This window comes from Fomitopsis serialis, assembly GCF_022376445.1.
Source record: "Fomitopsis serialis strain Sig1Antser10 chromosome Unknown B0H18scaffold_47, whole genome shotgun sequence".
In the NCBI taxonomy this organism is placed as follows: Eukaryota; Fungi; Basidiomycota; class Agaricomycetes; order Polyporales; family Fomitopsidaceae; genus Fomitopsis; species Fomitopsis serialis.
Genome location: NW_025955007.1, coordinates 91,684 through 116,199, shown reverse-complemented (window position 1 = coordinate 116,199; position 24,516 = coordinate 91,684). Strand labels below are relative to the sequence as shown.

At 55.5% G+C, this 24,516-nt stretch overlaps 7 protein-coding genes across 7 annotated transcripts; 3 read left to right on the top strand and 4 right to left on the bottom strand.

Annotated features, from left to right (window-relative positions):
• Positions 1–167: 167 nt before the first annotated feature.
• B0H18DRAFT_878743 (uncharacterized protein) lies at positions 168–1,536 on the bottom strand (the record flags this gene model as incomplete). Its single annotated transcript, XM_048040645.1, has 2 exons — positions 168–684; positions 737–1,536. 2 exons carry the CDS (start codon positions 1,534–1,536, stop codon positions 168–170), a joined length of 1,317 nt encoding a protein of 438 aa, XP_047891901.1.
• Positions 1,537–2,293: 757 nt separating this feature from the next.
• B0H18DRAFT_1120447 (uncharacterized protein) lies at positions 2,294–4,090 on the bottom strand (the record flags this gene model as incomplete). Its single annotated transcript, XM_048034123.1, has 5 exons — positions 2,294–2,587; positions 3,422–3,625; positions 3,681–3,775; positions 3,824–3,957; positions 4,011–4,090. 5 exons carry the CDS (start codon positions 4,088–4,090, stop codon positions 2,294–2,296), a joined length of 807 nt encoding a protein of 268 aa, XP_047891900.1.
• A 550-nt stretch (positions 4,091–4,640) lies between these two features.
• B0H18DRAFT_955892 (uncharacterized protein) lies at positions 4,641–9,143 on the bottom strand (the record flags this gene model as incomplete). The annotated part of the gene is made up of 20 exons (XM_048042399.1): positions 4,641–4,871; positions 4,927–5,024; positions 5,075–5,211; positions 5,263–5,313; positions 5,478–5,564; positions 5,687–5,769; positions 5,904–6,113; positions 6,542–6,603; positions 6,637–6,736; positions 6,762–6,955; positions 7,036–7,136; positions 7,636–7,717; positions 7,834–7,984; positions 8,010–8,137; positions 8,201–8,227; positions 8,348–8,477; positions 8,557–8,583; positions 8,684–8,739; positions 8,763–8,893; positions 9,067–9,143. 20 exons carry the CDS (start codon positions 9,141–9,143, stop codon positions 4,641–4,643), a joined length of 2,163 nt encoding a protein of 720 aa, XP_047891899.1.
• A 164-nt stretch (positions 9,144–9,307) lies between these two features.
• On the top strand, positions 9,308–9,946 carry B0H18DRAFT_955891 (uncharacterized protein; the record flags this gene model as incomplete). The annotated part of the gene is made up of 1 exon (XM_048042398.1): positions 9,308–9,946. The coding sequence occupies one exon, from the start codon at positions 9,308–9,310 to the stop codon at positions 9,944–9,946; it is 639 nt and encodes a 212-aa protein (XP_047891898.1).
• Positions 9,947–13,082: 3,136 nt separating this feature from the next.
• B0H18DRAFT_1120444 (uncharacterized protein) lies at positions 13,083–13,902 on the top strand (the record flags this gene model as incomplete). Its single annotated transcript, XM_048034122.1, has 4 exons — positions 13,083–13,159; positions 13,228–13,352; positions 13,407–13,498; positions 13,552–13,902. The coding sequence occupies 4 exons, from the start codon at positions 13,083–13,085 to the stop codon at positions 13,900–13,902; spliced, it is 645 nt and encodes a 214-aa protein (XP_047891897.1).
• An 8,428-nt stretch (positions 13,903–22,330) lies between these two features.
• Positions 22,331–22,799, top strand: B0H18DRAFT_1120442 (uncharacterized protein; the record flags this gene model as incomplete). The annotated part of the gene is made up of 2 exons (XM_048034121.1): positions 22,331–22,628; positions 22,690–22,799. The coding sequence occupies 2 exons, from the start codon at positions 22,331–22,333 to the stop codon at positions 22,797–22,799; spliced, it is 408 nt and encodes a 135-aa protein (XP_047891896.1).
• A 63-nt stretch (positions 22,800–22,862) lies between these two features.
• On the bottom strand, positions 22,863–23,630 carry B0H18DRAFT_1120441 (uncharacterized protein; the record flags this gene model as incomplete). The annotated part of the gene is made up of 4 exons (XM_048034120.1): positions 22,863–22,982; positions 23,053–23,096; positions 23,155–23,473; positions 23,523–23,630. The coding sequence occupies 4 exons, from the start codon at positions 23,628–23,630 to the stop codon at positions 22,863–22,865; spliced, it is 591 nt and encodes a 196-aa protein (XP_047891895.1).
• Positions 23,631–24,516: the final 886 nt, after the last annotated feature.

Genomic DNA, 24,516 nt, shown 5'->3' with positions numbered 1-24,516 from the left:
TCGGACGTGTGTCCGTCAGTGAACCGTCATGGTATAAACAGTACGAAACATAGCACGCGAGTACTGATTTAGACATATGCAGATGCGGGACGTATCATAGACTACTCACAGTACTCAATCACTCTTGATTGCCAAACGATCGCCCGCAGCAGCCAATAGTTTGCTCGTCAATACGCACTGTTTGTCGCCCGGCGCCCCTCCTTCAGCCGTTCAATGCCATAACTGACGCTCCGAACCAACGCCTCCACCGGCACGCGTTCACCTACAATGCCAGGTGCGGCCGAGCGGTCCCGCAGCTCCTCCACATCTGCGACCAGCATTTGTAACGCATCTCGCGTTGCGATTACATGGGCGAGGGCTTCCTTGAGGAGCGCAAGATGCGCCTCGTTCGTCTGGCGCGCATAACGGTTTCCACCGAAGATTCCCTCTCGCAAGCAGACTTCATGTATTGTCAGGAGGTGTCCCTGGAGTTGCTCAAGGTCTGCGGCGCTGGTAGTTGCCATGGAGAGCATGCGCTGGGTCTCGTGTACCAGCGTCTCCATTACATTGGCATACGAGCGGACGACAGTGCTCGCGCCGGTGGCAAGATGGGGCATGAGAGTCGTCGCGAGCCACGGCAGCAAGCCCTCCTTGACTGTCGCGGCTTCAATTGTGAGCATGGCGTGGTCGTTCACGGCCACGATGCTGAAGTGTACAATTAGCAAGGCATTGTACGACGGATGGATCTACGGCTCACCGATCTACCGCGCCGTCAATCTTCGCGCTGAGCCTGTACAGCCCTTCGCCTGCCTTCTTTGCGTCCTTCACCAACTCCATCAGGGCTTCTGCGAGGATATCGCGGCTCCTCAGGTCACTGGCGCGTACGAGCGTAACCAAGTCGCGCGTCGCAACCTCCGACTGCTTGAGTTTTAGGCTGATTCCATTCGTGTATCGATTGGCATCCATGATTGCCTCGAAGTGGCTGTGCAGTTCGACGACCTTGCCGACCCCCGCTAACCTTGATGTCTTCCCCACGCCGAGTATGTTCGGTGCATAACGAGCACAGACCATGCTTGATGAGATGCCCGGAAGCAGACAGACGGGGGAAAGCATGTCGCTGAGCTTCCCAGCGACGTGGCAACTTATCATCACCAGGAGCACGACAAAGGTGAGGACGCCCAACGGCCTCTTGAGCCACCGAAAAGCGATGCGTAGAACATCTACCATGTAGGAAACAATGACTGAGGCACCAGAGAACAGAGCCTGCCGTATCTGCTCACGATCCAGAGTGACGGTGTCTTCGTGTAGTCCGACCACAGGTGCCACCGACTGCAGTGGCGCACGACGGAGGGCGACCGTTTCTTCGAGATCTCGTAGTCCGACCGCAGGCGTCGCCGAGCACAATGGCGAGATGGGCCTCGAAGGTGTGTTGTTCGGCTCTTCAGCGATCGACGGCTCTGCCGCGGTCGACGGCTCTTCAGCTTCAGCGGTCGACGGCTCCTCAGCGGACAACGGATTCTCGGCGGTGTATGGCTCTTCGACGGTGCCGGTAGTCATGACGGTAGAAGCTGTGAAACGCGTAGAGTGTAAGTTCCGCTGGAAAGTTTCCGTGGTTTGATGTTGTCTCCGCCGCGTTGTGGGTTTTTGTACTTGGTAGAGCAGGTACGCAACTCGTGACCGGCACGCGGTAAGTGAGCCGGTACCGCCACAGATATGACAGTCACGACGGTCGGTCGTGCCAGAGTCTACGGTCGTGTCTCTGACAGTCTGTCTGCCGGAGACCAGCTATCAAGCTCTCCTCCGATCAAATCAAAGCCATGACTCACTGTTCTGTTGAATTTGGGATGTCAATCCGGTGCGATCAGGCATGCGTTTCATTGTTCTATGAGTATCTGGTGCCTCGGAGTGATCAGCTGACGTAGCACATGCGAAGGTCGCGTACGCGTAGGGTCAATCGGGAGCTTTATAGCACTTACCGGGCTGTTCGCTCAGTGTTCGCCTATTGAGCAACGTCCCACTGTTCGAGGATCTCCGAGGCGGACAGTGAACAAGAGTCGGCCCGTGGCCGCAACGGCGACGGCGACGAGACAGGGACACAGGGAGCTGCGCCAAAGACTCACTCGCACCTGAACGCACCGTGAATTTGGCCGATGGAAACGCTGAGACTCTGTCGGGTGAGGTGGGCGTTAGATCGAACGCGTTTCGGGTGGATCCTAACCCATGGCGCCCTCAGTGACATTTAAGGGAATAAACAAACTAGCCCATGGGCCCGCACGCCATAACTCAAGATCGGCGACAGCTTTGAAGCCATTTTCTACGCGGAAACGAAAGTCATGATCCGGACGTCAAAATCGGCTGGATGGGGTTGATTGGCACATTCGACTTGAACGGAATCGGGAGGGGGAAGACCGTCGGATCTGAAGAAGGCCAGATAGCACCCTTTATAATGGCTAGCGACGTTACGCTGTTGAAGTACCGGATAAGGTTCGCCCATGACGAGGAGCTCGATGTCGCTATCGTGCTCGACGAGCACACCTGTCATGTCGACGGTGTTGTTGCCCGCAGTCAGAGAGAGACCGATGCCGGGCTTTTGGCCTAGATTGACTCTCTGAACGAATATGGTCACTGTGAGAGACGACTCAGAACCTGAACTGACTACGAAATGTCAGATGCTACGTACATATTTCGTCAAGAAGCTATCTTCTGTGCGCCGACAAATTCGTAAACACGGCGTAACACGACAGTCGGTCCAATGAAGAGCACGACAAAGATCACAACACTAACCGTTCAGGCCTCTTCAGGTTCCCCTGCGCTCGCTATCGTGACGCGTAGGCAGGGTGGTATACGACAATTGCCGAAGGCGCAAGGTTCGATAGTAGTGCGAAGGGTTACATGGCACACAGAGTCACGTCCGGGAACTTATGTGAGCGGCGAAGACGGTGCTGCAGCGCAGGTGGTTTGAACCGTCTCCTCCGGTCACGCGTCGCGCGGCCACATCGTTGACGGTGGCACTTGCGGTGGCGCGAAACGCCCAGCCACGGAGGCGACCCGTACGTACGTACGTTACAGGTGTTGGCCGAGCGCAATTCGACGGTTGTCACCAGTCAATCCGAAGGACCCGGGCTTCTACAGCTGCATGGAGATCATAAATGGCATTCACAGGAAGCGAGGAAGAGGATGACGAGGATACTGGACAGATTGGAAGAGCTACGGCGAGTACTGTACGGGGCGGCGCACGTTTACTACAGCACAGTTGTGTAAGTATATGGCGGGCATGTTGTTACATATGTGCACTGCGGACTATGTTTTCCAACTGGCGACTCCATGAACTAAGCGTGAATACACCAAGCGCGAAAACACCCATGGCTACCCCTGCAGCCGCAGCCACTCCGACACGCAGAAGACGATATGCGATATTTGAGAGGACGGAGGGACGCCTCACCGATCGCCGCTCCTCTGAGTCCTCGAACAAGAACAGCCGGAATGACATTATCTGGGCACGGATGTTGCGCTCTCGACGTTCAACGTCGGCCGTATGACGGGCCAAACATTGAGCGATTACCCACAACGTCTTGTCATCTCCCGCCTTGATGTGGAGAAACTCGTCCTCGTTGTCTGGAACCTCGCCGAAAATCGTGAGTTCGCTCTACTGCAGGTGATTAGCTGGCACATCTCATCCCTGCTGATGAGAGCCACCGCACCTGATTGACGGTAATGACCATCTCGTTTGGGATCAAGCGAAAGGGAACGCGCAGAATAGGTGGGTAATCTTCATCTGGCTCCACTAGGATGATATCTGGGAAGGGGTGAGCCACCGCGGTGAAGGAATATGGCTACGACCTACATGGCCCTCCGGTTAAACGAGCGACAGTCAACTGACCTGGATCCCAGAGTTCGTAGTGGTCGTGTTGCATGAGGGCTCTGCTGAAGTGTAACTTCGCGTCGTCGACATGCCCTCTGAACAATACTTCTGCCACTCTGCCATTAAGTGATCAGCAAACATGCAAGGTAAGCTACACGCGCTCACTCACCCGGGAATGTTCTTTCTAAAAAATGGGAGGCGTCGGATACTCGTCAAGATCATGTTGAGCAACTTGTGAAAGTTCGACATGTTGGTCGTCGCAACGGAGGCGGTGTAGGAATGAGGGAGCTTTATTTACCGTCCGCGCCATGACCTTGCTTTATCCGCGGAATCGCCCATTTCTGTTCGACGGAAGAGGACAATGCTGGGGAAAAGCCAATGAGATAACTGGGAACGCTCGGACGCTGCAAATGCGGTCCCGGCCACTCACGGACCCCAGTCATCGACGCCACAATAGAAATAAGGCGTCCATGGAAGACGATGAGGGTTGGTTAGGAAAAGCTTAGTCGACTCGGGCAATCGGAAGGACCGCGGTCCTTGAGGAGGAGGAGGAGGAGGAGGACGGTAGTCCATTTAGTCACGACATCTAGACGCCCTGGCGTGTTCGATGTGTGACACGTCACACGTGAAGCCTTCGTGGCGCGCATGTCATATAGTAAGGGCCGATCATGGGATCAGATTAAATAATGAAATATTAAGGTCCGACGGGAGAGGCGTCGTCGGGAGTGTTACACAGGTAGAAGGTGCGGTGAACACATATCAGGATAAGGCATGAATGACACCGAATAATGGGCGTGAACTAGACCTTTGCCGTCGAGGTCTCTATAGCAGCAATGATCGCTGCTTCGTCCATGTGTTTCAGTCGTGCTTGAAGAGTATCGGCCTCATCTCGAGCAACCTCAGTGTTGACTGCGGTGCAAGCAGACCGCGCGATGAGGATGCAGCGCATCAAGGCCCTTAATCCGTCGCAGTCATCGAAGTGGATGGTAAATGAGCTGCCTTCTTGCAGCCATTGCGTCGTCGGGGGATCCTGTTGTGTGTGTGCGCGAGTGAGCCTAGCCAAGATAAGACTTAGCCTGACATACCTCGTCAAACCGGAATGAGACCTCCGCCGTCAACATTACTGTATGGAGTCTATCATCGACTCCAGGGCTCGAGTCTTTGGCCTTCACCATCAAGACGACTAGAAAAACACGTCACATAGTGAGAACACGTGGATGCAGCGCCACTCACAATACCCGCTTGGGAGGCGGACAAATATGATGCTGGCTTTCTTGCTAAAGTCGACAGGCTCATCGCCTTCGTTCCCAAGGTACAGACCTATTGCCCCGAAAGTGATTTGCCCTATGTACAACATGAACAGGAATTGCCTATTACCAGTGAGACTATCAAACTCAACGGTTCATGCGAAGAAGACACACCTTTCATCTGGAGATACTTCTCTCAGCTCTATGGAAGGAGGCTGCGAAACACTAGAAGAGTTGGTGTTGAACGTCATCCGCGAACTGCTGGTGGTGTCTGAAGAGTTTGAAAAGTTGAACAATTACATGCGATAACACCATTCACCCGCTTTTATGTGAATGTGCGTACCCGTTGCTTTGTTTCACTCCGTAGGACTTCAATGCCAATGACTTACATTGTACTCCGTGTAGAGGAGACATTGTCAATAGCTTGAGCAGCGATCACAAAGTTGCAAAGTGACGTCGATCCCGGACTGCATCGTCTGCATCGATAAAATGAGAGTCTACCGGCGGCTCGGAGAGCTGGTCGCCGTGCGACATCCACACCTAACGAAGGGTTGATATTAATGTCATGTGACAGGGGCAGGGGAGACACTGTACGTACGTGCATCTCTTCTCCGAGTCCCTCAAAGAGTGCGAGGACGCAGAGATCCGCAGTGGTTTCGCCGGATCATCGCGCCCGCGGCCCTACATCTTGCCAGGAGAGGTCCCAGGGGGGCCTATAGGGCCACACGAGATCACAGTGGTCGGCATTGACCCGTAAGCTAAGCGCGAAGGGCGGTAGCTGGCTATTGCGCGGGGAACGAAAGGACACAACGTACTCGGCCGATGTCTGGGTAGCGGAAGGTCAAGAAGTAATGCGGAGTAGAGGGTCGGGCGTGCCGGGCAACGTTCGTGGCAGTACTTGAGGGCGTGCGCGAGGCGAAGGACAGTTGGCGTGCATGCACGCAGCCCGAGTTACAGCATTTCTCTTGCTCTGCGCTCTGCAGCGGCGGGTGCATGGTGTATTTTGATGAGGCAGTGGGATCGAGCTACAGGACTCAACGCAGGCCCACGTCATTAGAAACCAGAAGTTACGCAGGTGGGGACATGCAGTAGCAATCAGGTGTCAAGTTGATACTCGTCCAATACTCGTCTATGTCGAACGGTCGGACCATTCTTTGACCACCATGCAAAAAAAACCACGCCTCAGCTTGTAGAGTAAATTGGTAGGGGATCCTCAAATTCACGCTCTATGCTGAGTTAGCTGCAACGCGTTACGGACGTCTCAAGGTCCGAGAACTTGAAGGCTAGCTAGCACCGGACATCGGTAGGCGCTCGTATGGTCGACTACAGGCGACTGTGCGCGAGGGCACTGTATCATCACGAAGCGGCGACCACCTAAGTACTTCTGGCGTCTGCCACGATTCCGAGACTCCTCCCGCCTCGAACTTCCCTCCGCGCCCCATCGACGACTCACTCGACTCGCCCACCACCCCCGACGCCACCTCTCAGACCTCCGAGAATAGCACGTACCAGACGCTGCTGAGCGCGGTTCCAAAGTGATGAACTCACGCGGGAATGTACGCGGGTCGCGCCCATGACGAGCTTGCGCGTCTCGGGCCTGACGGGGACACATCGCGCTGAGGTTGCTCAACCACGCGAGCTTGACCGTCTGTGAGCGGACCGTCGTCGAATACCTGCAGGAAGAGCGCAACGAATTCGCGCGAGGCCGTCTCAATCTCATCGTTGAGCACGATCGAGTTCGGCTTCCGGCGGATGTAGTCCGTGAGCTGGACGCCCTGGTCGCGGCCGACGTAGCTCGGAGGAGCACCAATGAGACGTGTGATGGAGTGCTTCCCAGAGTATTCGGAGCCGTCGATACGTATCTTGGCTTTGGGCAGTTAAAAGCAGGGTCATTAGCTGTGAGAATACCAGTCAGTATGCTTACTCGATACGCGAAACGACACTTACCGTCATGTTCATGAACATCTTGCTCGTACCAGAAGGTCCCACGAGCAAGAAGCGCAATTGGGCGCTGCTTGTTCTGCAGACCACTCCTGCTGAGCCGGAATCTGCGACCGTCGCGCAGGTGGCGTCCTTGACACGCTGTTAGCCCTACTCGTCGCCCGCGTGCCGTTCTCGGTTCAGCGACTACATAGCCTGGTTAGGCCTGGTGTCGTCTCGAGAGGCTGATGGACCGCGCGAATCCGTCCGGTACGGGGATAGCATTTTACGACGGCCTTAACCACGCCCGGCGACATAGATGTAAGATCTATAGGAAGGCAATACAGGGGATATCAGCAGAGTGTACAGAAAGCATGCACATCCATTACAAGGCCTCCACCGAGGTAAGGGTAAGACGAGAAGTGAGAGAAGCAGGAACTTGAAGCTTGTCGGGAATAGACCAAGGGACCATGTATGCATCCACTCGACGCCGGTGTGTGCGTGAAAATCAGGCTGGTACAGTGGTAGTATGCAGATGACCGGGCGTTACTCAGTTTGAGGACGAAGGATAGAAAGTAAAGAGGAATTCAGGCCAAGGGCATACATAGCTAGGCCTCTGTGCCTCACCCGGGAATCAAGATTTTGAGTTTCGCGAATCTTGCCGTGTTCTTTATACCAGGTGCTGCGTCTCGGCGAGACGATTCGAACGCTGTATTCACCGCGCAGATACGTTGAGAATTGAGCGAGAAACCGCGACTCTGAGCAAGAGGTCGCGTTTCGCGTCAAAGACCTCGCGGGCAACAGAACAGAGCGGTCGAAACTCACCATCGCATTTTTGGGCACTGCATACTACCCAACCAAACATGTCCCAGCCATTCCCGACGCTCCCTGGCCTCTCCTCCGCTCGCCGCCGCCGTTCTCCTTCGCGCGCGCACCCGAAAATCGAGATTTTGAGACCTTCGAATTTTGCCATGTTCTTCATACCAGGTGCTGCGTCTCACCGAGGCGAATCGAACGCTGTAGTTGCCGAGCCAATACGTTGAGAATTGAGCGAGAAACAGCGATTCTGAGCAAGAGGCCGCAAGGTCGCGTCGTGCGAACTTTTTGTGATTTTGGCGCCGCGACAAGACTTTTGCAAACAGCAATAAAGTACATACAGAGCAGAAGTGATGTAGAAGTTTGTGAAACACACAATCAGCCAAGAGTACCCTCCATGATGCTAAGAACAAGCCCATAGAACAAGTCCATAGGAAACAATCATGCCACACAAGAGAAGATAGCAAGTCAGTGCCAACCGAAGGTACACCAACACGCAGAGACAGAACTGTCGAACATGGACCAGGTTCTCCCCAAAAGCCCCATATGCCAAGCATGCTCGAATTTGTCCACGAGCGTAGTGAGCTCGTGTACGGCAGGGACAGGGCGAGTGCCAATGTGGCAGGCATCATGCAGCTTTCATGCCAAAGCACCTGGTTAACATCCAGAAGTCTTCTGTCGTCTGGAGTTTGACTGAATACCAGTAAAGTGTTCTTCGTGGAGCCAACAAACCGTCAATTGTGCTGCATCGGTGTTCAACTGTGCACGGCAGTAAGTAATCATTTGAACGCACCTCAGAAACAACGACACTGGTCGAATTGGCAAGGACCATAACAGTGGCTCCACGTTGTCAACCGACCGGCGGCATATCGCAGCGACTTCCGACCGTGGCAATTTCTGAGATCAACCAGAGAACTGTCATTGGAGACTGTACATACATCGATCACACGGCAGCAGGGCGATGAGCAAGGCGCCACCGTCACTGTTATCAATTTGCAGTTCGCCATTCTCCGCCTGCGCGATGGCTTGGCAGGAGAGAACGTGCTTAGCGAAGAAAACGGTTGTCCCGCTGGGACGCGGTGGTCAACGCGACGACGGGCGCACGACAGGATAATGGACGAACTTCAAAATCGGCGGAAGCCTCGGGAGAGCGTGCTCCATGCGCCTAAGAGGGGAATGGCCGTTCGACTGTTCCACGATGATCAGCACGACAATCGCCACACGATAGTAGAACGAACGGACTTCAGCAAGGGTAAAAGCCTCCAGAATACGACAGCTGCACGCTCCATGAGAGTGGCGAGGAAGCGGAGAAAGGCCATGGTCGCGATGTTTGAAGGAACATATCAGGCCGCGCTTTATATATGGCACGCGCAGGCATGCTCTGATTCTCCAAGAGCTCCATTGTCTCTGTACAATAGAACCCTGGAAGGACAATGTCCGGGACGCACTCGCTGAGTTTAGTCCCGGCCGAACGAGCCGGAGAATGTCTGGCCCTATTACACTCTGCATTGTCGTGCGCAACACGAGTGCCGACGGTGCGAGTGCGACCGGGCCTCCTTCGCTCGAGCTAGGTAGTCCGCAGAGCGACGACGGTGAGGCCGAAAAGATCAACAGCGAAATCAACAGCTCTGTTGCGGGCGGCATATATTGTGCGGATGTTCCGAGCCTCTTGAGTGAGTTCGGAAGCACCCCAGACCTCAGCTTTCAGCGTCCGCTAAGACGTCGCCAGCAAACGGGGAGAGCCAGAGAGGCGAAGCCCCGTCGTGTCGCTTGTGGGCGAGGTGTCCATAAGCTGAGAGGAACAGAAGGCGCACCGGAGGCGTTAGGTGTCAGCGGCGAGCGCGAGACCTGCAGCGAGCTCCCCGCTGTCGTAGATAATCGTCCCGAAGGTGCGTCCGGGATTGGTGTACACATACTCCCATACGAGCTGCCGGTACATAGCATTGGCAGCCGGTTCGACTGCTCTGTCCGTGGTGGACAGCTGCCAAAGACGCCAGTTACCCTAAAAGATGTACCGTGGGGAGTACCGCGCGAGGATACTTGCGGGGATGGCAGCCGGAAGCACATCCTACTTCAAGTTGAACGAATTGACAAAGACCGGCTGCGCAGATTCTCATACTGAGACCCCTTCCCGGCGAAGCAGGCGTTCAGAGCGTGGACTGGTGAATCTCGTGTCAGCCTCGCCGTGCGAGTGCACACCCAGGGCATGGCAGCGAGAAGTATGTGCGGCGCACCCGTGGGCAGGGATAAGACCGCCGAGCACCAAACACCACTCCGCCAGACGAACGTTGGCATCAAAGCAGCCTCTGTCATCGGAATCAGACCACACCAGCTCCAGACGGCTCGCGGGCACGTCCCTCGCTCTCTGCGTCGACGTCCTCTTGGCAGCGGTGCTGGGGCTGGCTGAATGTGAGTACGGTGGTGTCGGAAGGGGCGACAAGAGGAGAGTCGCTTCCTGAATTGAGCCGGAAGGGCCAACCCGGAGATGAGCAGTGGGGACGGGCAACTTGTGCGCGGCGCGGCGCCTGCAGAAAGAGGCGTTGCGGCGTCCTGCTAATCCGTAGCACAATTGATCGGTCATACTCCACGACGCCAGCCAGAAAACTGACTCGCTCGTGCACCTCCGCGGCCTTCGGACTCCTTCGTTGACTGGCGACAGTAACGGCGCACTCCACAATGCGCATCGTCTCCTCCGTCACGCAAGCGTACACGTCAGGAAGATCTTCAGGCGCATCAGCGCCAGCACAGGATACGGTCTGGTTCAGCCCGCACAGACCGAGCTTCAGTATCGAGCACCAGGCGACAAGTCCGGCGCGACCGTCACCTCAATGCTACCGACGAGCATGTACGTCTTGACGAGCTCTGTCAACCGGGTTTCTCAGTCGGAGGTGATGCTGGAGGCCGGAGATTCGGAGGCGGAGGCCTGATGAGCGCGGACACATAGTCAGCGGCGAGTCGTTACTTACGACGTGAGACTCACCGCAGAACGCCCAGTCTTACTCTGACGCGGTAGAAGACACATTATCCAGGAGTCCTGAGCGGTTCCAGCTCTTCCCCACCAAAGTAACTACGGTCCATCTCATCAGTGAGTGACCTGTGAGGTCGATGGCGGCTTACCAGACGATCAAATCCCCACTTCGACACGATGACGGATCCTTCGCGCGCATCGATATAGTTGCGACGGCGGGCGATAGCGGACATCTTGGCCTCGACGGATGGGTGCTCTGACACGGCTGCGGCGCTCTTCGCGGAGCACGCCTTCGCGAGTCGGACGACTGTAAACGTAGGTTTGTGACGCTTCCCATACATGTAGTCAGCTCGTCCGGGAAACACATGGAGATCGGCGACGCAGACGCTGTGATGCTGGTTCAGACACGAGACGCAGGAGCGGCGGTGAGGAAATGCCACGCGAAAGCCCGCAGCAGGCCGAACATTACGGGCGAGTGATCGTCACTTCATGAGAGGTAACGAAACTCTTGCTGTCGGATACCTTAAGCGTGTTTCGTCTTGGAACTCATTGACGTCCCTGCCTCTGCCCCGCGAGGTACTGAGTGGTGCGCAAATGAGGACCCACTCGCAACCGCCGCCACTCCCCGTTCGCGGGTACCATCGGCTGGCTGGCCAATCTGGACACGCCGAGTACCGACCTCCTGGCGTGCGCAGAGCGGAACCACCGGCTCCATTGCCTTAGGCACGCTTGAATGTTCGTAGCGGATCGGAGCCTCTCGAACGCGAGGCGGCGGCTCCATACTTCGTACGCGGCGACATGCCAGTCGTGGGACGTCGGTGTAGTGTGCGGCGATGCGTTTGATGATGCGCCTGTGGTAGATACCGCACTCGCTGACCTCGTGGTCGACGTCAAAGGACTGTAGGTTGTTGCAGAAGTCGACGCTGACGGCACAGAGATAGCAGCCGAGCGGCGTCGAGAGAGTCGTGATGAGGGTAGCGACGTTAATGTCACATCCGCGGCGGAGCGGGCTGGCGATACCGGCTTGCCATTCGTTGAAGTGCGCGACGGCTGCGGTGCCGAGCAGACGGACAGCTGCGGTGTCGAGCAGACGGACGACGACGGTGTCGACTGACGGACGACGACGGTGTCGACTGACGGATGGCGGCGACGTCGGGCTGAGGCATCAGGTACTGCAGCGTAGGTTGAGCTAAGACGAGCACGGTGACTAGCAGACAGGGAACGCACCTCTCCTACCGCCCTTCCAGTCGTTCAGGCGAGAGTGTTCGCTCCCGGTGTCGAAGAAGAGAACATAAGACGAGCCCTCGATGAGCCATCTGCCGCGGAGCGACCTGTATGGGAGTGGGCCTGGTAGCTGAGGGGTCCGATGAGACGATACTGTATCTGTCGCCATGCGCGGGAACACATACCGCGCGGAGTCGCAGCAGAGAACGTGAAAGGGGGCGAGCACAGGCTGGCCACCCACGACCTCTTCAGTACCGAGTGCCTTCTCGGTCGTGCGGGGCCATGACAGAAGCCGGGTCGGAAAGTGCGACAGCGCTCAGGAGGAGGAAAAGGAGACTCGAGTGTCGGGCGACATGTGAGCGCCTGTGAGCGCTTGAGCGATGAGCGTGATCGACGGTCGTGAGTCGACATGACTCCGTGACCGCTCGCGCGTTAACGTTCTCTGCGTGTGCCATTCGCTCCCCGTCGCTCCTGACCCGACATCCTGTCGCGGGTTCTGCATGTCTCCTCCAGTCTCTCATCGGCATGCATCTTACGTCGTATACTCTGCGACTACCGCACAATCTTCGGAGGGAGCCGCGTTAATGCACCCCGAGGCGCCTGATAACTCACCTTGCACTCACTGCGTTGTATTGTTGTTGCACAGTTTGTGGATGATGACACGCCTGGTCGAGAAATCAAGAATGTCGGTCTTGGCGTTATTGGCGAAACGAACTCGACACCGTGCATGTCGTGTGCGAAAACGACACCGGATTATTGCCTTGTGAGCCCCTTTGCATTCCCGTCCAGTTCGCCGTCACATTCGAATGTGTTCTGACGCCTCCGCTATAGAGTCGGTGAAGGATAGGATCATGCCCAATGCGTTCCGAGTCTGAGGAGAATGGCGAGCCACGTTGCCTATAGCATTGTTGGAGTCAGCTGACCCTCATGTACAACGCACAAAGCAATATACTTGTAGCACGGCCGACGCTACCGGTGGCATATATAAGAACGCTGCTCACGCCCAGAGCGAAGGCACCTCGTCTCATCCACCCACAGTCTCATCCACTCCCAGTTGATCTAAAGTATGATCACCCTCCTCGTGGTCTTTGTCGCTCTCAAATATGGCCTGGCCATGCTTCCACCCGGACCTCCAGTCCCAGCGTCAGTACCATCACCGCGAGTACCATAGGTCTGCGAACCAACTAACGGCTTACTCTTATACACCATAGCGGGGTCAACGTCTATTTTGCTGGCGAGGTGGATGAGTTCAGGAAGATCGGACGACGGAGTGGCCCTGCAGTCGACCTTGAGGCGCCGATATCCGTGCTCATTGTGCGACTGTCCTGCGGGAAATGTGGGTACTCATTTTGCTGTCTATGATACAGCAGAACTGATTGCGGTTATTCAGATGCCATCTTACTATCGCCAAATTCGAACACTCCGTTCATTGATATACTACAACTGCCCCTCCCGCAGAGCACGGTCATTTTTCCTCAACCGGTGAGTGGTCTGTGCACATAACCCGACTTGTATCTGATCTACAACGTCCTTAGGAAACTTTGACAGTACAATGGGAACATAAGCTCGGCGACGACCGTTCCTGTTATCAAGTGACGCTCTGCAGTGCTCAGGATCTTCGAGCATTCGTCCAGTGTCTCCAACGCAACAAAGCAGAAGCGCCGTCTGATGCAGACATCAAGAGTGATGCTGGGACCGAGGACGAGATTGTCGAAGAGATGTCAGACATCAGTGCCAATTTCAGGGCTTGCCTCGAATATGGTGCTTTCGCCGACGAGCTGACGTGGACCGACATTCGCCAAACCTGTTGGGTTATGTTCATGGCTTATCTGGTTTTGCGTATCGTGTTTGCGGTTCTCGTAGCTAATCGTGCACCTGAGGTCTAGATCTGTCGTTGCGTTTGTAAGGTGTAGTTGCTTCGCCAAGTCGTGATACCCACGACGTTATATGTACTCCTTTTCGTCTCACAATATTCACCGATTCTATCAACTGGCTGTCAATTGTTGAAGTGTTGCGCCTCTCCGAGTGATCGGCGCGCCCTGTTCACCGTCCCGTATCTAGCTCGGACCGACGCGCCGAATCTCCCCCCTCCCCGCGAGCGTCGTGAACGCCGACCGCCCTCTGGGCGATGTCAGCGGCGCCGCGGATGCGCGCTTCGAGTGGGGGTGCGGCTTTTAGGGCTCGAACTCCCGTTAGGGAATCGACCCGCTCCTCAGGCTGTCGGGGATCTCGTCGAATACCTCGTAGTAAGTAGCGCTTCATAAGTACAGGTAGCGCTTCCTAGGTACAGAGCTTGACGACCACACCGAGGGTCGTCTTTCCCATGATACTAGACGTAGGTGAGGTGAGCAGCGTAGAGAAGGGTGCGGGCCTGGAGGGAATGGAGCACATATGTCATGACGTTGCGGAATCTACTTATCCAAGGGTAGGATATGGATACAGTTCTTGTCCGTCCCAGGTAGAATCCTAGGCGTGGTCGCAGAGTGACAGACGATCTCTTCTGTCGACAAAGCGAGAGGCTTGGATATAACATGCGTATAGAAGAGTCGACCACCAGCGTGGGGAAACCGGCGATATGGGTCGATCAATGCATCGTCCGGACTGAGTGGGGCAAACTCGTCTACGATAATCCATGTTACCGCCGAGTCTTGACCTTTCGGACCATTCTCTTGGGTGAAAATTTCGCGGATCCTCCCGGCTCGCCAATCAGTGTCGCCCACCATCTTGAACACTACATGACTGTCTTTTTCGCTTGTCGTACGTGCCTTATAAGAGGTACCTTGAATCTCGGTGGTTTTGAGCGCTGTCGCACGGCGCCCCCCCCAGCTGAGCGGAGACGCAGCGCAGCGTAGATATCCACCGCAAGAATGTATGGTTTGCTGTCATTCATACTATCTTCTTCGCCGCCGACTAAGCCGTCCAAGTCCAAGTCTTCTGGTGGGTTCAAGTCGCTGAAAAGGGATCCTCGCTTGTACGATTCGAAGGCCCTGGCGTACGAGGGCACGAGATGCCTCAACCTTGAAGGTAGATACGAGAACAACGCGCGAAGATTTTGGCGGCAACAGAGACGCCTCAAAAGGGTACCCGGCAGATCATCTGTATCTGTGTGATCGGCGCAGGTATGGTAGAGTAAGCCCTAGTTGTACGCACCTATGCGACTATTGGTCTTGATCCGTTGCAACACAAAATTCGCACGTTCGAACGCAAAGCACCAAATCGCGCGAGCGGGACCTAGCGTCTCCAACACGGTAGGCAGATGTCCAAGGCACATATGCTGGTATGGCGCTATATTCGAACCTGGGAACAGTTCCAAAATTCCCTTCAAGTATTGGTGCATCGTACACTGCATCGTCATGAGACTTTGCCGGGTAATCGTCCTCGCGGTGGCGAGCTTGACGACGTTTATAAGGTCCATATAGTTGTGAAGCAGCTGTGACTCGCGCGATTCAGGGGGCATGTTTCCCCACAGGTACACCAGAGTGGTGACAAGGTGGATAGTGCAGAATGTCCGCCATTCATCAGCAGAGATTGATCCTTGTCCTGAAGCACCTATCTTCTTCGGTACGGGAGATACCTCTGACGGCAACGAAGTCTGGCGCATATCCTTCCAAATGAGGCGTAGAGTCTCCTTGCCAAGGACTCTAGTCCGCGTGCGACGGGTCATGACGAGTTTCCCGTCGGGTCCTGTGATGCCTGCCTTGAGCCGCTAAAGACCAAAATCATGGTTATATCTCTGAACTCTGAACAGCTCCTGTCGCTCCTCCACTCACCGCTGCTTCTAGTTCTATCAGGGCCCTGCTCTTTGTTTTCGCGATTGATTTAACCTCTTCTCGCGAGATATGCAGCCTCGAGACGCAGAGTGCTGCAAGGAGAGAAATGGACAACTTTCGTAGGGCAGTCTTCGTGCCATGTTCAAATACATCCTCTGCAGTCACAAGATCTGCTTCGTGGATGGCGACCCCGAACTGATCCACAGCTGTGCTATCTGCGACGTTATCCTTCTGTGTCTGCGCAGTTCCGTGGACCACGCGCTAGGATTCATTCAGTCTGACGCACTCATGATGTCACGAATGCAACACCCACGTAGCGACTGAGCAAGTCCAAAAGCTCTGCCTTCGTCTTTCCTTTGAGAGCCGCTAAATCAGATCCTGTCTTCGAGGCACATGCCTCGCGCAGTACATCCACTCGGAATCCTCGCAGATCCGATTTTGAGCCATAGTCAAATGCAGCGAGGGCGAAATCGACTTCCCATTTGCTGGGTGGCCCAGACTGCGTGACCCGGCCTGGTCGCTCTGGACTCGCGAGGGATTTACCTCCCGAATCGTCTTGTTCCAGCATCTGCGGCGAAGCACGCGTCAAATGGGTACAATGCCTAACAGAGCAAATACATACGTAGCGGACAAGTAATGCAAGTAGCTTGGAGTTTTTCAGTGTAGTATATGATGCCTGCGGCCCGCCGAGCTTCTCGGTGCATAATTTTGCGAGAACTGGGTGGGTGCTGTTGCGCAAAACCGATTCCTGCTTCGTCTCAAGAGCTTGGGAAGCTTCTTGGAGTTGAAATTCTTGGAAAGGCGTCCACGGGGCTCTAGATGCATCGCTGGATTGGCCGCCAGAGCCGGCGGGTGGTGCGTCTCCACTTGCCGCATGTGCCATACCTGCAGGATATCCTTTCTGTCGTTTCTGGACGAAGGATCAGTGACCGTGAAACCTGACTTCACGCGAAAAAAAACGTACATGTGCACGTAACCGATGGAGCAGTTTACCTTTCCGTCCGGAGAAGGGAAGGTTCAACTCCTTGCACATTGTCCTGAGAACCTCCTTCGGCAATTTCTCAAGCTCAGTGTCTGATCCAGTCTTGAGGAGAATGTAGGCTTCTTGCATCTCCCGATCTGATGGAGCATGCGCAGCCGGATCGTGTGCCCGGCCCTCGAGTCCATCCTTGTGTAGAGAACTCATACCCCAGACTTTGTCGCAGTGTCGATATAGCAAACCGAGGAAGATCGCATGCATCGGATCGATGGCAGTGAACTTCAGAGGGTCCCAGTAAGGTAGTCGGAAGAGCTCAGACCATCGAATTCCCTCTTCACGAAGTATCTTTGCGCGTTCATCAAAGTCACTAGCTGCTTTCCACCGCTCGGCGGCAGCGCGCTGCTTGTCCCATGTCCTCGGTGGCCAACTCCACCATTCGAGGTTGTCGATTTCCGAGATACTCAGGAGACAGAACGAACAGAAGAGATCGGAACCGTGTCCAGAAAATCCTGCCATCTGGCGAGCGGCAAGCATGTCAGACACGAGAGGGCCGATTATACATCTGACCACCCTTCCGGATGAGAAGCCAGGAGTTCGGGTATAGCGGACACCATGAAACCATAGATCGAGGAAGTCGTCGATGACAGGGCCTAGAAGAGGATTGATCTTTTCCTGTGACGGATGGTGCGGCCCTGGTATGATGCCGCAGAGGAAGAGATTCTCTTCACGGTACCGAATTGAAAGGGGGAGGTTCATGCAGGCGAGATATATCGCACCCACCGACACTGACGCCGAGCCGCCTTTGCCGGTGGGCAGAAATCCATCCATGCAGATGCTGAAAACGTAGCGGCCCTCGGGCGTTTCGCGCGTGATGAACTGGTTCCCGTCAGCGCCTTTGAGCTCTCGCAGTGTTGCGGTATCGTAGAAGTCCTTGATTGCATCGGCGCCTTTGGAGTCCATAGCATCGGTGAGAGTGCGATCCATGACCTCTTCGATCCCGGGCCTGCATAAAAGACGCCCAAGCCAGTCCTTGAAATCGTGATAGACATAGAGTCGAGCGGGGAACGTTCTTTCGCGGTCACCGATGGTGCGTTTGCAACGAAGTTCAGCACCGCACACGGATTCTCCGGACAAAATCGCAGTGCAGTTGTCGGGGTAGTCGCGGCCGGTTTGTATAGGGTAGCATGCGAAACAACTAGGACAGCAGACATGTGGTCGCGTTTTTGGCGAGATGGCGAGGTGCTCAACGACCGTTCTGGCATCTCCAGGAACACTTGAAATGATGTTCTCGAATGACGGATCCGAGGCAACGGTATCAGAGCGAAGGTGTTCGTAGGTCATCGACAGCAGCATCTTCAAGCAATCCAATAGCCAATGACACCGGCGAATTGATACCCCACAAAGTAAATGCATCACTGCGACAAGCACGTAACACAATAGCAGTATAGGATGAAACTGAGATATGTTCGGCCGCATGTAGAGTTCTGTGCAAGCGCTCATTAGCAGCTGGAGCGCCACTGAGGACGTAGTGCCACACCTGTATCGACCCTCGTCCGTTCCCCTGGTTGACCGTATGTTGGTCTCTTTAGGTCCTCCAATCCTGCACAGCGCTGCCGATCCCATTCGACCTTCTTCCAGCTTTCGACCTCAGCAAATGCTTGGCCCATGTCGTACCGCAGTTCGTCCGCGCGGAGAGCAACATCTGCGATGTCGGACTGGGTGTACGGTTCAAGTTTGACGTACGACTCCAATAGCCACTGTTCGTATTCAAGTAGCGCTGTGTTATGTACGTCATCCCGAGAGAGCTCGAGACTGCCTGTGTTGACCTCGGTGTCCTGAGCAGCCGCGGCTTGGAGCAACTGAGCCGGGACAGAGAACGCATTTGGGGGTTCCTGAAATACAAGGACATCGTGTGACTCCGCCAATAAGGATGCTCGCCTGTTCAACGCATCCGCAAAAGACTGCAGATGTGCCAGATCATGTGGCTCTCCTGCTCCATAAGCCTGTCGCTGCGATCGTTTCGAATCTCGTGATGCTGTATGGGACGGGGACACAGGAGAAGAAGTCTGAGTAGGACTGTGTTTTGGAAGGGGAGGATGACTCGATCGCTGATGAACATGATTGTTCTGTATGCACTGGTCGCGGGTTGTACTCGACGAGCCGGTCCCGCGAGTTTCGTTGTGTAAACACGCGCTTCGTGCCCGTTCGTCCCTCAGGTGGTCGTAGTACTTGTTGCGGCCACAGAACTTGCCCTTGACTACTGTGTTGGTACGGCGATCTACGTCCGTTTGATCACCGCAGAGGCTACAATGACAGAGGTATACCGACGCATCCGCGTTGGTTTGTTTCTGTATACCCTGTTATTCGGTGCTAGTCGAGCTAGAAAGACGATCTAACTTACCGTTGACATGTTCCTGTGAACAGGCTAGCAGGGTCGACGCGACGCGTGTCGGTCGTAGCTGAGAATGGAGTGGCTTGCCTGAGCTTCGGCGAGGTGTGGGTGGCAAGATTACCGCGAAAGGCAGAGGATGGTGGGTGAAAAAGATCCAGTGGACGAAAGTGTTTTCGCTATAGAGTGAGGAGGAGGGGCGCGCGACGAGAGATCGCGTTGCGCGTCTATTTAATCACGCCTCCTCGCAGTCACAATGCGATTGTGACCACCAGCGAGCCAGGGCGGTTACAGTAAGTACGGTTGTGACCGCGCGCATGCGAGTCCCGCTGGGTTTAACTTACTCGATCTCACAGTAGACGTCTAGACTTGGCCCTGCGAGCTTGTGGCCGCAGCGATGATCGGCTCGTGCCTCGCCTTTCGCAATTGCAAATCGCCATGGAAAGACAGTGCTATAGCGTATGTACAATGGTAGGTGAGGTTTTAAGGGATCGTGCTGCCAGAGTCAGGCCTGGGCATGCCCTCATCGCCGAAGCTTCAGCGGGGGTATGGCGCATCTGGGAAGCCTTCAACTGCGAATATTTGCGCGCCCGACCATTCCGTCCGGACGTTCTAGTATTCAAATATTCACTCTCATACCCGTTGGTTCGCTCGCTGGACTCTTCGCTGGCTCACCCCCTTGGGCTTGCACATCCGCGTCTCAGCTAATCATTGGCCGGCCCGTCCACTCGCTGTCCGTCCACATTGTACGTTCACCCATCCACCTGCTTGTTCGCCAACTCGGGTTCATGCTCGCCTGCGCACTTGCCCACCTGTCTGCGCCGTAAATTCGCACAAAGTCAGTCTGCCGAGCTCTACGTTCCCCCGTCCCTTCCACTGATCGCGCGTACCAGCTCTTCAAACTACCCCTGTTCGTCTCCTAGCTCATGCTTGGATTCTGAGACGTCATCAGTGTGACGACCGAGTCGCTGCTCATCGTCACCTTCTTGCTGCGCGTCGCGGTAATACTCTCCGCGGAGCCGCAGAGCGTGACGTTCTGCCTGCGCGCGCCGTTCCAGTGCCTGAGCTTCGTCGCGCCTTAAATCTGGTAAGGAAGTGTCGAGACATGTGGATGTGGAGAGACTGCTCGCGTCGTTTTGGGTAGGATGAGTGAGATATACTGCGGGTAGGTGCCAGTAAGTACCCTATGCTCACCCATGGCGCGATGTAGAGGTCATACCGAGATATGATGAGTTCCAGTACGTGGACAGTTGACGACGCAGTGCAGGCTTGGCTAACCGGTCCCCAGGGCCCGTGGGGACGATGCAGATCTGCGTGTGGCGCATGTTGAAGGAGGAGGGCATATTCATCGGGGTGGGTCTATTTTTCGGCGAGCGCTGACAAAATGGCTTAAAGCTGCTAGTTCTGCAGGGTCTGTATGCATTGGAAGCTGCAGACGGGCAAACAAAGCATGCGTAGGAGGTGCATGTATCTCGACTTTTCGATTGACCCGAGAGGAATTCAAGGCTGTTGATCTGCTCGTCCACCGCTTCGTTTTGTCACACTCGGACTTGTACATCGGATGCAAAACACCGGCGTCTCGCAAGCCGTGCCGTAGCGCAGCACTCGACCATGCGAGCGTCGCGTTTTCTTATGAGTCCATGTCCACGCACCGTTGGAAGTCTCTTTGACGCTATATCCACTCGCCCTCTCTCACCATCGGCAATTATCCATCTTGCCAGCATGCGCCGAGCCCAACGTCCCCGGCAATCCTTTCCCACATCCAGACGTCCGTCCGAGGTGTTCGGGCGTAAGTCTATTCTTGTCTTGCCATCTGTATGCGGCCATGCAACCACCACGAACGATCCGTGCATATGGTTTCTCATCTCCGTGTTTGTCCGAGGCTGCCTCGCTGTCCCATACACCCCGCCGTCGTCCCGCGTTCCCTCTCCGCCGAAGGTCTGTTGTTCGTGCCCGCCCGGGATCGGCCTCGCAACGAGACACCTCCGCGTACGTACTTGCACTTGTAGGCCTCGCCCGGCAGTCACGTACGAAACTGAATAAAATATCTCGGTGCATTCACTCTCACATCCGGCCACGCTGGAACCACCTGATCTCTCAACTGGCCCTCTCGACTCCTGTTCAGATGCGGACAGCACACAGCCCGAGTGTTACGTACCCAAGCGCGTCGAGCACCGAGCATCAAACGACCGCACAGAGTCCATCAGAGTCGGGAGCTCGATCCACCTCGACGTTCGGGCTCGGCTTAGGGGCTAGTCGCGAGCAAGGTGTGGCGGCATGGTATCGCAGGACCCATACACCGTTGAGTGTTCCATTTCATGTATCGTCCTTGGAATTGATGCGCTCTTGTTATAAGAAATACTGGCGATGTGTGTTGTATAGTAGACGGGACTGTAAGGTCCCCGATCTGGGACGCCGGGCGTCCACGCATCCATCCTCTGTGTAGACGGTGCGGAGATTACGCCGTCCGTTCCGCGTACTCACAATGCCAGCGAGACGAGCACGCAGACGACCCGCACGCAGACGACCCGCACGCAGACAAGATCTCCCACGCACCTGGGTCGTCTCGCACCCGTTTCCCGTGCATCGGGGACACGGCGGCTTGATGCGCCGGGTGATACACTGCCCAAGATACCGGCCCCGTAGCTCACGTTCGCCACACGCGACGAGTAGAACGCGTCGGGGCACTCGGCGGCTTGTCCAGGCTGGCTGGCATACGACCCCGCACTACGTACGCGTACCGTGCTACCGTACTCAGGCTGCCCTGCCCCAGACGAGGACTCACCACCGTAGCAACTTAGGCTAGTACCCATCTGTGCAGACGGTGTTCACGTTCCGTGCGATCGCGTTCGCTCTTGGACGCGTGCTCGCGGACGCATGATGGCATGAGCATGTCCGCTCGCCCTACAGACAGTGGAACCGCCTGTTACCAGTGCCGACGATTGCGATGTAGTACTCGCCGAGACACTCGTTCCTCTTGCTTACGTATACAAATCGTCGATTCCTCGACATGATTCGTTGACCTGCACGCGTCCAGTGACTCATCAGAAATAGATTGCGGAAGCCGTAGCGACAGAAACGTACATTCAGGACTTTGATCTGTCGATCCTCCGTCTTGCACACTGGCTTGCTGTCACATCTTACCCTCGACGAACGCCGACAGCCGCCTCTACGCAATGCGGAGAGCTACATCAAGGGCATCCGCCTCTTCTTCGGCGACGAGGTCCAGTCCTGGAGCCGCAAGTACAGCAAGGCGCATCCCATCGGGCCCTACCACGCTCGCCGTCACGCGCTCCGTCATCCACACGGGCCACCGCATGCTCTACACGCGGTCCGCTGCCAACACTTTCGGCGTGCTCGAGACGCCCTCTAACATTCCCGGGCACCTCCTCCACGGCCACGACGTGCCGGGCGTGCACGGCACGAGCGACCGCAATCTGTTCGCACACCTCGGGCGAGCGGTTCCTCCGAGTCGTGAACACGGCATCGAAGCACGCGCTGCACTCAAGCTGTGCCGACGTTGTGCACTGTTCAGGCGAGTTCTACCCGCGCCCCGAGGTTAGCTGGGACAAATTCGGCAATGACACGCTTGACGAGGATGTCCAGTGGGAGCTTGTCATGGTGTTATCCCTACCGTGCACTTGAGTCTCAAACACGTTAATGCATCATTGATCAAGCAATATACAGCGACATATACAAGGGAGAGGACTAAGCAGGTGTTGACGCAGGCTGAGCACTTGCGGCGATCGCAGGGCTCGTGATGCAAGTGACCAGTTGGCCATTGACCTCCTTGCGCACGAACAGCGAGATGATCCAACCCGCCAAAGCCTACCAGCAGTTAAATAGGCTGGATGGTAGCATTGATCAAATATCTCACCGGAACTCTGACTACATATACCTCTTTCGCTGCAAGGAGCTTCGAGGGATAGTCATTTAGATAAGCTGGATCATCCATGTAAGGCTGTGATATTGCACCAAATGAGAAAGAGACATAACTTACCACCTATTGCGGGCATCATCGTATCCCAGAACTTCTTGTCCGAATCAAGCCGAACCTCCACAACACCGACACCTCGTACAGGATCGGCCTCAAGTGTGTCAGCAAGACGGTTGAAATCAGCTCCTTTTCTAGCATCTGGACCATGCGCTGGCCTGGCGCATTCTGTGCCCTCCTCCTCCATGGAAACGTTCCGTACTTGGCCCTCGCCCACAACATCAAGCGAAACGACTTTGTCAAAAGCCAGTGGTTGAAATTCTGTGAGGGGATCCGTTGCAAATATGCGGTAGCGGAGAGTACGCTTCCGCATGAGGCATCGCTGCTATAGGCACTTGTCAGTCAACAAGGTCAACATACCAATGATCACTCACGATTTGTGCTATCACCTCAATCGCGATGACGTTCGCTGACATGGTTTCAGGTGTCCCGATGTCGTTGCGGAGAATAATAGTTTCACTGGATATATCAACGTCGTCCATGGTGAAGGAAAGGGAGAGGCAGGCCCCGTTCAGGCCTCAGGGCCCATCATCTCAGGCAATATTGCTTTTGTGCCCCGTCGGATGACTGATACAATCCCGTGAATTAAACCGATACGGTCGGCGATATGACGATCTGATGGTGAGCTGGGTCTTCCAATTCTTCTACATACGCGAAGTAGTACTGTACGTACTGCATAGAAATCAACGGCAGCGTCTCGCTCCTCTGTGTGCTTCTAGTGGCCACGGGTGCTCCCGGCGAACTCTTCGCACAATATGCATCTGATAATGCGACCCTTTGTCGTTCTGGTCTGGCGAGTGATCCCTGATAAGTTAGCTCGTCCATCGCTCTCGAAGCGCCGCATTCAACCCTTGGAGCAGCGAACGTACATACAGGGTTCAAGACATAGGGGCGGACCTATTATCGCTTGCCTCAAGGACCGAGCCGTGAGGCAGACCCAGACCCACGGCGTACTCCGCGAGTGCATGTAACAATTGAATTGGTCCCATGGAAAATGGAGAGATAAGGTCACGGCCTATCAAAGCGTAGCTTGGGCGAGAACCGTCCGGAAGGCGAGTCGTATCGTCACGTTGCACTGGGGCGGGGAGTCCTCGCGCTTCCTGGTGCTGCCTTCTACCCCAACCCGCGCAAGACGGCGTACGTCCGCGCGTCATTCAGTCTACTGCCCGAAGACCAAGTAAACGAAGCGCTGCGCCGCCTGCGTGAGGTCATCGTGGAGGTGCGGAAGGCCAACAAGCGCGGCTGAACACTTTGTCGGGCTGTTGCCCCCCGCGAATCTTGCCCGCCCGGAGACCGCACAGACTCGGAGGCGGGATATCAGCTGGTGGCGGCGGTCGGTAGCTGCGTGTTCCTTTCTTGGTGCAGTTT